At 44.9% G+C, this 12370-nt stretch overlaps 1 protein-coding gene across 4 annotated transcripts in view; it reads right to left on the bottom strand.

The window, feature by feature from the left end:
• Nucleotides 1-12370, bottom strand: part of CELSR1 (cadherin EGF LAG seven-pass G-type receptor 1) — a 148316-nt gene that overhangs the window by 2362 nt on the left and 133584 nt on the right. For 2 of the 4 annotated variants that reach the window (XM_081929114.1, XM_081929115.1), the window contains exons 26-34: nt 11093-11205; nt 9017-9096; nt 7027-7153; nt 6668-6793; nt 5480-5616; nt 5037-5140; nt 3061-3228; nt 1142-1384; nt 241-505 (exon numbers count right to left, since the gene is read on the bottom strand). In XM_081929114.1, the coding sequence (XP_081785240.1) occupies nt 241-505; nt 1142-1384; nt 3061-3228; nt 5037-5140; nt 5480-5616; nt 6668-6793; nt 7027-7153; nt 9017-9096; nt 11093-11205 (1363 nt within the window). Of the gene's footprint in view, nt 1-240; nt 506-1141; nt 1385-3060; nt 3229-5036; nt 5141-5479; nt 5617-6667; nt 6794-7026; nt 7154-9016; nt 9097-10482; nt 10967-11041; nt 11206-12370 lie in introns of those variants that run through there. The other 2 variants (XM_081929116.1, XM_081929117.1) reach the window with 2 other exon arrangements.

The following is a 12370-nucleotide window of genomic DNA, read 5'->3' as shown; positions in this document are numbered from 1 at the left end:
CCGTTTCAGAAACAACAGAGAACTTTGGTTTAAAATAAAGCAGGATTGAAGCACTGAAATTGGTGCACAAGAGAAAGCAGACGAAAAGGAGGAGCAAACAGCCCTGACGTTTATAAGAACAAACGTCTGCAATTTGGGCCATTGAAGTGTTAAAAAGTATGGAGAGGAGCAGGCGTCAGAAACCCAAGAGGGGCAACACCACGCGACAGAGAGAAGCAATTCACGAAGAGTCACACTCACTCAGAATCAGAAGTCTCTGCAGTTACGGTTCCCACATGGACGTTCATGGCCAAACCGTTTATCTGTTCTGGAGGCTGATCTCTTCTGGGGTTTTTTATTGTTACTCCAGAATCTGAAGTGGCGCGGATGCCATTGTTAGTCCCAATGGAAGTCATTCTTGGCGAGATAGTGGTTTGATTATAATCTGACAGTTTTTCCCTTAGTCTGTTCTTCATGTTCTTGTCCACCAGTGGCGGTGGGTAGGTGACTTTGTTCTTCAGTATGCCTTCCGTGGAAAGAAACAGGAAGTGATGAGTGGAGGAATTCAGTATAATGAAATGGAGACAAATTCAAAACCTGTATTTGAGGAAGACTCAATGCTCCATGTATTCTTAGATTGGAAATAAGTAAGTCTGGCCTATCATTACTCTCAACCACCAATGCCTACCAAGACTTTGTCCATCTGGAAAAGCAGTTTATATGGGAAGAATCTTGGTACCCAAGCCTGCCCTTCACCTACCCTTTGGTACAAAAGGTCATAGAAAAGAGCTCAGATTGAGACATGAAATGAAAACCCAGCAAGTTCTCCCTGTAAGGATCGATTTCACAAAGGGTACATTCGGAATTGTGAGATAGTGGCATGGCAAAGAACAAAGAAACTACTCCATCTTAAAGGGTAGGGGAAAAGGCAGGACCACAAAATGGAGAAATGCACTGCTGTGCTTGCCTGAAGCAAAGCTCTCTGCACCTCTCCTTTGTTCAGAACGGATGGGAGGATGTCCAATCGTGACATCCAGTGAAATGCGGGTATGTTTAAGGTGGTGTGTTCAACGTAGGAGAGGCTGAGATGATGCAGGAAGAGCTAACGGTCTCTTGAGCATTTATTTCTGGGGATATATTTACGGAGACCTTTCTCCATTACCTTTCCTCTGTTCTGGCTGCTGGTGGTTCTGCTGCACAAGGGGCTTGTTCTCCTTCTGCTGCCCTTCGTTCTCTTTATCCTGAGGCGCTTCGCTGCTGTGGTTGGTGTGGTTTTCCCGGTGAAGTTCCACGTTCACCTTGGTTTCCACCTTCAGCTTTTGCTTTGCACTTGGCTCCTCGCCGTCACTTGCCGTTACACCCTCAGAAGGCCAGTAGGATTTCACGTGATTGGGAACAGAATCCACTGCAGGACACAGGAAAATAAAACCCCAATTAAAAACAAAAAGCGACACACAACATGAGAGCTTCTCTCTGCAGATTCCTCTGTTCTTGGAAGCAGCTTTGGCAACTATCTACAACACAGAATACGCCCATTAGCAATGACACATCTTTGGCCAAAGCGAACTAGTTTCAGTCTGTGGTATCTCCTGCCTGAAAACCTGGAGAGTTGCTGTCAATCAGTGTCAACGATGCCAAGCCCAATGGACCAATGATCTGACTCGGGATGAGGCAGCTTCCTCGGCTCAAAACTGGTTTGCGTATAATTTCAGGTTTAGGTTCATGGTTGCTTCTTTTCTCCTTATTTGCAGCCACCCTGCTGGCAACCTTCGCTCCACAAATGAATTGGAAGCTCAGCAGTGTAATCGGGGGTTGGGAAGCATATTTTCCTCACCACTGAGCATTTATTGGACCACCATATACACACACACCATCCAAAATCCATTCTTCTAAAACAGCACTGGAAATGTTCTCACTTAAAAATAAAACTAGGGCAGAAGAAACTTAAAGGGGGGGGGGGGAATAGGTGATTTCTTGATCACAGCCAGGGATCAAGAAGTAACTGGGTTCCGAGTGATTCCCTTTTACAATTAAGGGTTTGGCGATTACTTGAGTTTCAAGTATGCCACTTTCTGAGCCCCCATTTTCAGCCAAATAAAGTGACTTGTACATTTTGCAATTGATTTTTTTATAAATGAAATTAAGCCTCACTAAGTGATGGGGGGGGCAGAGATCTGCTCTGCTCAGTCTGCTTGTCACTGCCTCTCCACTGACTTTCCTGTCATGGAGAGGGTCATTTGCAAACCAGGGCAGTCCTGTTGCATTAGGAAACACTGCACTCTTGCTCTTGCCGAAATGCCACAAGAGACACAAGGCAGAGAAAATGCTCCACATTCCTGAAGAGAACAAGGAGCTGTTTTCTCTTTTGGTGGCTTCATGTGCAGCCCTGCCCTTTGCTCACCATGGACCTGTTGCCTAGATTGTGTCAGCTGATTGGAGCGGCATTCTTGTGCCTGCTAACTGAGAGGTTTCTTCTTTCTCAGCCTTCCACGCTGTTCTGGGTAACACCCAAATGTGGCCAGGAGTATTTTTGGCTTTCTCTGAATTGACTGGTGCCGCAGCTTCGCAACCAATGAAGGAGGCCATTGCCCCATTCGCCTAAGGAACTGCGACAGCCGAAGACCTTTTTAGACTAAGAATCCTCTTGCGTAGTAAACGCTCATTTTGACTATGGCTCATCTCTGCTGCCCTTTTAACTTTTAATATAGTGTTTTCGTTTATCCTTACGACCGGCACCTGAATCAGGTGGGGAATGTGAAATAACAAGCCAGTTGTTCCAGGGGTGGGCAACCTGTGGCCTGAGATTCTCCTTCTAATTTCATGTGGGTGAACAGAAGGGATGGTGGATGGAAAACAGGATGGAGTAGGTACTGTAGTACTTTTGGCTCCGGTTCTGCTGGCTTCCCCATCCACTGTCAGCAAGAAGGGTCCCCCAGTCCTGTCTTAGGCCAAACCCATCTAGATTTGGGGTGCATCTTCCAAGGACAAGACCCTGCTACTCTCTGAAGCACACCAGCCATTTCAAAGTGACCTTTAAGGCCCCCACAGGAGGAAGCACAGTTTTAGCTGTTACTCTCTTACCTTTGGGGGTGCTGTGGAGTGGACCCCGGTCATTGTTTTTTGAGCTGGCTGCGTTCCATTTTTTCCCTGCTTCTACCCCATCTTCCTCGCTATCCGACGAGTGTGAGGAGGCATAGGAGCTGCTGTGTTCGTCAAGGGACAACTCGCTGTCCGAGTCAGAATCGTTCTCTGTAGAAGTAAACGAATGAAAGTGTTGAAACAACGCAGGCATACGGTTTACCATATGCAAGAACCGAGGGAAACAGCAAGTGCATTAACTTATCACATCCTTCAAGCGTTCTTTAGTCACAGGTGTTTGGTCTAGTCCGCTCCATCAATCCTCTTTGTGCAGTCACAGAGGATAGGGCTCTCGATGGCTACTAGCTGCAACAGTTATGCTCTGCTTCCAGTGCTGGATGCCTCTATAAATGCAAGTTGTTGGGAATCCCAAGTGGGAAGAGACCTGTGGCACTCATGTCCTGCTTCCTGGTTAGCTTCTGTGCCCTAGAGAAGCCTCAGAGGAGGAAGGATAAAAGCCAGGGGAGTGGTGGTAGGACACGATGAGGCAGAGAGCAGGATGGCTGGATGCTGAACAAGCAACAGGCTTGAGTGAGAGAGGAAGGAGAGGCAGCTGAGAGGGAGGTGGGGGCTGAGGCTGCAATAGGAGCCTGCCGGTCCCACTGTATTCAGCTCCACTCCTCCCTTGTCTCCAAGGGCACAGAGAGCATTGCATGGAGCAGAGAAAAGAGCACAGAAAACGGACGGAGTTTAAGATGGCTGGGAAAACAGCTGGATGGGGAGGAGACTTAGGGGAAAGTGGGAGACACAGTTCTGGCAACTGCTTGACCCCCGGGGCCAGTTCCGCCTGTAGGTTTATCAGTTTGTATTCTGTTTCTTTGAATAAAGAATCAATTTTATTGCTCATCTCTGTGTCTCCGTGCTGACCTGCAGCTGAACCAGCCCTGACACCTATGCACAAGTAACTGTACAAACGCAGCTTTGTATCTTGCTATATTATGCATTGTGGAGGATCTCTTGTTGCCCTTTTCAACACAGTAGTACACTTACGGCTCCTGACAGTTCCTATTACTACAAATATTGTTTTGGTCCTGATGCAATATGGAAATTACCGTATTTTCCCAACTATAAGGCACCCCCTATTTTGGGGGCTTCAAAATTTAGAAAATAGGGGAAATGGGCTTTTGGGGAGGATTATTTGGGGGGATTACCGAAAATCGCTCACCCACTGGAACACAGCACACAACCGCTCGCGTCGCAGCTGCCTGATTGCCGCTATTAGCCCTCCTGTTTGCCGCTGCGGCAGCCAATAGACAGCTGCCCTTGTCGCAGCAAGCGGGAACGTGATTGGTGGCCGCTGGCGGCAATTGGGGAGCTGATAAGTGATTTCTGCAACGCGAGCGGAAACCACCTATCAGCTCCCTGTCTATTGGCTGCCGCAGCACCACAACAATCAAGTTGCCAATTGTGAAAATCCCTCACTCACCGGAACGACTGAGTTTCTAAGTGGTGATTGCCCACTTGATTTTTTTTTGGGGGGGGGGGGAGATGCCAAAAATTGCTCACCCGTCAGAACGAAGTACAAGCCCAAGATTGTAAGCGGCGATTGTAAGTGACGTGAGCGGTTGTGTGCTGCGATTTTCGGCATCCCCCCCCCCAACAATCAAGCAGCCAATCTTGGGCTCGCGCCAAAAAACCATTTGTATATCCCCCCTCAGCTACCTGTGTATAAGATGAGCCTAAATTTTGAACCTCATTTTTGGGTCAAAAAAGCTTGTCTTATACACAGAAAAACATGGTAGTTACTGTTGCTGCTGCTACTACTTAAGCCTGCCCTAATCAGTGGCATCTGACAATGAGACAAACGCCCTACAGTTTGCTGAAACTGAGAAAAGCACTGATTGTATTAATACATGGTGCTGGTTGGGGGGACTAGAGGAGATGTTTGTCATACGGTTCTGAGAAGAAAGACCTCTTACCGTTGGATTTTGATGGCTTCTTGTGGAAGATGGAGGAATCGCCTTCTGTATGACCAGCTCTTGCTTGGCTGGATGACACACTAAGCTTCTGGGCGGCTTCATCTCTAAGAAGAAGAAAAGGGGGATGATAGCAAGCAACCCCACAGGGACATCTGAAATTCTAGTTTGCTGCTTCAAATGCAACGTTTGCCTGGCGGACTGTATGGCATCAGTATAGCCACTGCAATTGGCATTTAGCTTATATTTAAATGGTGAAATCAAATGATGCAAACAACCTGTGCACAGGTAAGGTGCAAGATGCATATTGCACAAAAACGAATCTGCAGAAGCGTAAGGGAAGCGCAACTTGCGCAAAAGCAGCAATGCATTTTATTTCATTTTTGCAAAAGCAACACAAAGAGAAAAGGGAGAGGCCTGAAAGCCATGCGCCGCCACCAGATTACCTGAGAATATAAGCAAGGTAGCTATTGTGACTCTTGGCTGACCTGACGGTGCTTTCTAAGGAGACGGTGGATTCCCCAATAGTGGTGCGATACATATTTGGCTCTTCTACATACGTGTCGTTACAGTTCAGAGACCGCTGGGAGAAGGGGAAAAATAAGAGGTGTTGGCCAGTAAACACATACGTTTATTTTAGAAACCACCTATCAAACTGAAAGGTCAATATTAAAGCTGATCTATACATACAGGCCAAATCCTGCAGTGAAGATCTTGCTGGGCTGTACCATTTCATACTGAAATTGGGGGGCTGCACACTGAACTCCAGTGCCCCTGAACACAGAAAAACTGGATCTCATGGAGACTTGCTAGCTTTCTTCCTGACATGCTAGTTTACTGTGGGGTTTTTTTTGGGGGGGGGGTTAATATGATGAGCAATCGGTAACAGGTGACACTCACATCTTTTTTGTAGTGGTACACCCAATCAACAGCCACATCATGTGGTTGTCCTGATCGTGAGCTTTGGTAGTCAAATGAGCCATACATTTTTTGTTTGGAGGAAGCTTAACTTTTACGTTATTTGTCCAAAGAAAGGATTGGTCACACTAATCTTTTTCTTGGGCCATCCAAAATTTGACTTTTAGGAAGCGGCAAGCTTATAGCAGGAGAAACTGTGCTCCTGAAAGTCAACGTTTGAGCGGCCAAAGGTTTCCGATGATCCCTCATTTGATTAATAAAATCAGATAATAAATGTAAATTTGGGATCTAAAAATATCACAAACAGGATAGAAATAACACTAAATGTTTCCTTAAAATGAGTTTCTGCCCTTAAACACTAACAAGAAAACTAGCGAGTTGCAGTGAGGTTATATCAACTAAGTCTTACTCAGAGGAGACCCAACGAAATCAATGGACTTAAGTCAACTCTAATCACTTAAATAGTTTAATAGGAATATGACATAATTGTATAAATCCCAATGCATATACTTCCATTTACATTCTAAAAAAACGAAAGCTGAAAGCAGCTCTGTTTTATGTTGGTAAGAGAGGATATGTCCTAAAATAAACAAGAGTTCTAGGCCAATTGCTGATGGCAGGGAATCCAGACAAAATTTGGCATTAGCAATTTTGTCAGGATACAGAACTATTATGCGTCAGTGCTGGGAAATGCTTTTTGCAGAATGGCTCCTTACAGTTAACAATGTAGCTCTTGTGGTGGTGGTGTCATCAGTGAGTGGCTTCTTTCCAGTGAAAGTATTCTTCAAATGTTTCCTCACTTCTTTATTGAATATACAGTGGAAGAAGAAGATGAACAGGCCCTAGATTTTTTTTAGAGGGATGAAGAGAAAAAAGGACAAAAGAAAGAATATGTTTTTAAAAATAGAAAAAAACTTTGCAGGGAGGGGATCATTTAACGATTAAAGGAGGAGGAATTCACTAAGTTTGCCATTTTTACCTATGAAGCCCTGACTCGGCACTGCATAATCAGAGAAGCGATAATCCAAAGAAGTGGATCTGAAGGCACGCCATAAAGACATTTTATCAAACTCACCTGTAAGCAGCTGAAGATAGCAAACAGGTAGTGAAATGTCATTACATCACTGTTCACCGCCATCAGACCGAGTAACCAGGTAGCACTGATCAACAGTAGCAGTAGGAAAGCAGTCCGCAGTACGGAGCTAGACGAAAACCACAAAATAATTCGTATTAGGCATGAAATATGGCAGTCCCTGGAGCACACACACTGCTATTCCCAATTCTGCCCCAGGAAAAAAAGAAATTCTCAAAGCTCTGGCTGAAATGCAGAAGTTCAGAATGAAACACAAGTAAAGTCAAACGCTAGTTTTGTCTCGTTTGCTTCGTGACGTTGTAAAAAATCAGTTTTTGTGACTCGTCCACCAAATACACTCTAGGCAGAGATACTAACTACTGATCTGTGAATTCCAGTTTGCTGTCTCCTAGGTAGCCAGACCCCAGAGGCTTGGCTTATGGCCTAAGTAACACTCACTGATAAAGCAGGTGATAGGTAAAGGGGATTTATTCTGTAAAGGTAAAGGACTCCTGGACGGTTAAGTCCAGTCAAAGATGACTATGGGGTTGGGGCACTCATCTTGCTTTCAGGCTGAAGGATCCGGCATTTGTCTACAGACAGCTTTCTGCGTCATGTAGCCAGCAGGACTAAACTGCTTCTGACGCAACAGGACACCGTGCCGGAAACCAGAGTGCATGGAAACGCCGTTTACCTTCCTGCTGCAGCGGTGCCTATTTATCTATTTGCACTGGTGTGCTTTTGAACTGCTAGGTTGGCAGAAGCTGGGACAGCAACGGGAGCTCACCCCATCACGGAGATTCAAACCGCTGACCTGATTGGCAAGCCCAAGAGGCTCGGTGGTTTACACCACAGCACCACCTGCATCATGTGCTAGCAAGTGTTTTCCTCATCAGGTGGTATGTTTCCACTGACACCAACTCCCCCCCCCCTCTCTCTCTCTCTCTCACACACACACACAGTATTATACTGAGCACACCTTCCTCAATAGAGTGATTCAGAAAACTACTACAATCTCCAGAAACCAGATGATATGTCTTACCCTTGTTCATCACTGGGCAGTGGCAATACTTGCCTGTTATGTACACAGTTAATAAAATGGTAAGGAACTGCCTTGCCTCTAACTTGTACATATTTGAGGGTGGGACTCCTCAGGAGACAATGAGGCAAACTCCCGAACTGTACAAGCAGGGGGTGGGGGAGATTTGTTTGCAGATCAACAGAAGAGCTGCTTCTGTGCATTGGAATCTTTTATCATCACCTGATCCACCTGAAGTTCGTTCTAGCCCCATCCCTGCCGAGGGAAGACCCTGGAACCTGGATTAGGTCATCAATTACCTGGGACCTAATGGTAATGTCACAGGCTAGGAAGAGCCAAGATGGTCCCCTCCAGATGTTAGTAGACTACAACTCCCATCAGTCCTGACCAATGGTCATGCTAACTGGGGCTGATGAGTTGTAGACTCATTAGGTCAACAGACCGACTACCCATTCCATAGATGTACCCATGTTTCCTTAATATATTGTGCAAAAGTATTGAATTTTAGTATGTTGTAAGTAGCTCCATGGGTAATTTCTGGCAGGGTATAGATAACATTTTTTAAAATTAACATTTTATTCTCCTTGCTTACATCTTAGCAGAAGCATGCTGTCACAGGGTGTAGGCACCTTCTGGCCTGAAGGCAATTCTTTTACCTTTAGCAGCTGCTTTCAGGGAGTACATCACTGTAATTATGCTATGGGAGAAAGTATCTCAAGCTGGGGATCACAAGCAAGAGAAAACTGAAAGGGGACAAGGGAGGGAGTGGCGGAGCAAGAGCTGACAGAAGGGAAACGAAAGATTCAACAAATAGTAAAAAGAACAATGGCACTAAACAACGTTTCGAAGGAAGAAGTGTCCCAGTTTCAGTCTGGGAGCAGGAACAACATGTTCTCTCTCTCTGTCTTACCACTTCTCATGATTAGTTTCTTTCGGTCACGGTTACAAACTTACACAACTCCAGTTTTTTCCAGGGAACGCTGCCGTCGTCTGCATGATGCTTTAACTGCTAGTATGAAGATCACAACGTTGATCTGGAGGGGGAAAGTATGGATCAGAATAGTGATGAGCGGGTGTTTTCCTTCCATGAATTCACCAAAACACAAATTTCTACCCAGCTAAGAGCCCCTCACTTCATGTTATGCTTTGCTTTCTTAATTCAAGAAACTTTGACCCAGTTGTCTTGAAGATTCTGCTTTGCAAGGTCTGAAGTAAAACAAAGCTTCTGGAGCCAGCTTAGTAAGAACAAGAAAGATTTTGGCCTTACAAATTGTACTTGCGAAAGGTAGATACTACTGCAAATGCACAGGTACCATTATGGACAAGAATGCTTGTAACTGTTGCAAAAACAGCATGCCGGATAAACTAGTCTACGTCAAAGTATGGGACAGGCTTGAGGCCAGGAAGGATTCACGCAGTACGTGGGAGGAACAAACAACCAGGAAATCCCTTGGGGCACAATAAGTGTGAGACTGCTGAGCTCTGGGGCTTGGTTAATGATGTTACTGCACGCCAGTGCTCAACTCAACTGTCGTGTAAAGGTAAAGGTACCCCTGCCCGTACGGGCCAGTCGTGACCGACTCTAGGGTTGTGCGCTCATCTCACTCAAGAGGCCGGGAGCCGGCGCCGTCCGAAGACACTTCCGGGTCACGTGGCCAGCGTGACAAAGCTGCACTGGTGAGCCAGCACCAGTGCCACACACGGAACTGCCGTTTACCTTCCCACTGTAAAGCGGTACCTATTTATCTACTTGCACTTAGGGGTGCTTTCGAACTGCTAGGTGGGCAGGAGCTGGGACTGAACGACGGGAGCTCACCCCGCCACGGGGATTCGAACCGCCGACCATACAATCAGCAAGTCCTAGGCACTGAGGTTTTACCCACAGCGCCACCAGCGTCCCCAACTGTCGAGTACTGTAGTGCGATTTCTTTATAACACGGGAGTGCTGAGGTTTGGGGGCTCATCTAGCCCTGAACATGATCAGTATTATGCAAGAAGCCTTTTTTAAGCTATATGCTGGTGACGGTGGGGTGACAGTTCAACTCATTATGGTGTGCATCCCCCAACTGGGCTTCCATCCTCCCCAGCCCAGAATACTTTAGGCTGATGGATGTTTTGTCCATTTTGCAGCTGAAAGGGTCCTTAGAGAGGGGATTTGTTAGGATAAGAGGAAACGATTTCTCTTCCCCAAATACATTTTGTTTTTCAAAGGAGTTAGAGACCTTACAAGCTTACAGTATTCCAGACTGAGAAAGGAAAAGAGAATTCAGGGGTGAGTGATGCATATCCACAATACTATGTGAGGAGGCCCAACAGGCCAGTTGCTTCCAATTAAAACTTTTTTTGGTAATAAATGTTATTACACTTTCAAAAAGTTGACATATATACTTAAATACATTTTTAAAAAAATATTTTCCCAACTTCCCACCCCATTTTCCATGGTGTCCGAATTTCTCCCCCTCTGCTGTGCAACACCTTCCACCTCTGATACCATCACATCACTACTGTGTTCTCCAATTCCTTCTGTTGCTCATATTTCAAATCCTGCTTGCAAGTTCATTCCCAATTACAACTTCTAAGTGGGTGCAAGCCACACACATCATGATACTTACGGGCATAATTGTTCTCTAGATTTGATTCCTGGCCAGGAAAACACACAAAAATATCCAAACCTTTTAGTAATCGACAAAAGGTTGATTTAATAAGTTACAAGTCTCCTAGTGTGCAGTAAGGGATGCCAAGTTTTGATTGAAATTTGTACGGCATGGCTTTTTTTTATAGTTTTAGAATTAGTTATCGGAGCTGTGCTGTTCCATGTCTTTTGTACATTTGATTTGAATTTAGGGATGTATACGGCAGATGAATTTTTAGGAATGTTCTACAGTCAGAGTGCTTGGCAGTAATGTTGTTAGCCGCCCTGAGCCCGGCTTCGGCTGGGGAGGGCGGGATATAAATAAAACTTATTATTATTATTATTATAAATTCAGCTCGGATGCATTTCACGCCGTTGGCAGATCCTGCAATACTTACAACCACAACGATCACAATAGGTCCTGCAAAGCTCCAAATCAGGGTGTCGTGAACGGAGAGCCAGCAGAAATCTGGGTTCCCATAGCCCTGTGGATCCAGACCCACTGCAAGACCTGTATCACAACACAAAAGCGGAAGGAATTTCTGATGTGGAGTGCCTATCAAAATAGTTCACACTCGCAATCCATCCATACATTGCCGGAGAGGTATGGTCTTTCCCTCTCAGAGCAGCCACTACCCAAAAATACTGGCATCAGTTAATTTGGCAGAAATAGTCTGCTTTTCAAGACTAAATATTCATTTATGGCATTTGCACCAAAGTGTAGCCAAACATCTGAATCCAATATTCGCCGGCAGTTTTATTTTATGCACACTGCCTTAAGATTTTACAAAATTAAAATAGACCCAATTCTTGCCCTTAAGTGTGCAGTTCACCTACTGTGAAAATTAACAGGAATTATAGTATTTCTCTTAGGTTTGGGGCTTGTTTTAGGGCTGCTCAGAATCATATACAATGCAATGCAATAAAATGCACAAGTCCCAATGGGCTTTATCCACAGGAGGATTAAATACTTTTGTAATGTCTGAAAAGTGCCAGAGAGCCTTTCTACATTTTTAGAACTCAAAAACTGTGTGCTTCAAATAAATACAAAAATAACACAACTAAAAACACAGCAACCATGCCTGTTGGTATAGAGTACAGTGGTACCTTGGTACTCGAACGGCTTGGCTCCTGAACAAATCAGCTCCCAAATGCCACAAACTCAGAAGTGTTCCCTTTTGCAAAGGTTTTTCAGAAGCCGAACATCTGATGCGGCTTCCCATGGAGTGCAGGAAGCTCCTGCAGTCCATCGGAAGCCTCGCCTTGGTTTTTGAACGGTTTCGGGAGTTGAACACGCTGCGTTGTTTTTAATACTTGATTGGGAGCCGCCCAGAGTGGCTGGGGAAACTCAGTCAGATGGGCGGGGTATAAATTAATAATAATAATAATAATAATAATAATAATAATAATAATAATAATAATATTATTAAAGTTTGACAACCAAGGTATCACCAATGTATTCATTTTATCTTTCTCTATCAGGACTGCTCAATATTTTCAGAATATTTGTCAGTGGAAATAATCCCTTTACCCTTCACTGCCTCAGTTTTTGCCAAGGGTATCCATTTTACTGAATACCTCAAGCTTGGGCAGAAAATATTAGACTACATAATTGTCAATAATTTAATTTGGCTGCAGATTATGAGGCTCTTTCTGTTGCATGAGTTTTTGTATGT

This window comes from Podarcis melisellensis (assembly GCF_964234715.1).
Source record: "Podarcis melisellensis genome assembly, chromosome: 10".
Lineage (NCBI taxonomy): Eukaryota > Metazoa > Chordata > Lepidosauria > Squamata > Lacertidae > Podarcis > Podarcis melisellensis.
The sequence above is the reverse complement of the archived record's forward strand: the minus strand, read 5'-3'. Positions and strand labels throughout refer to the sequence as shown.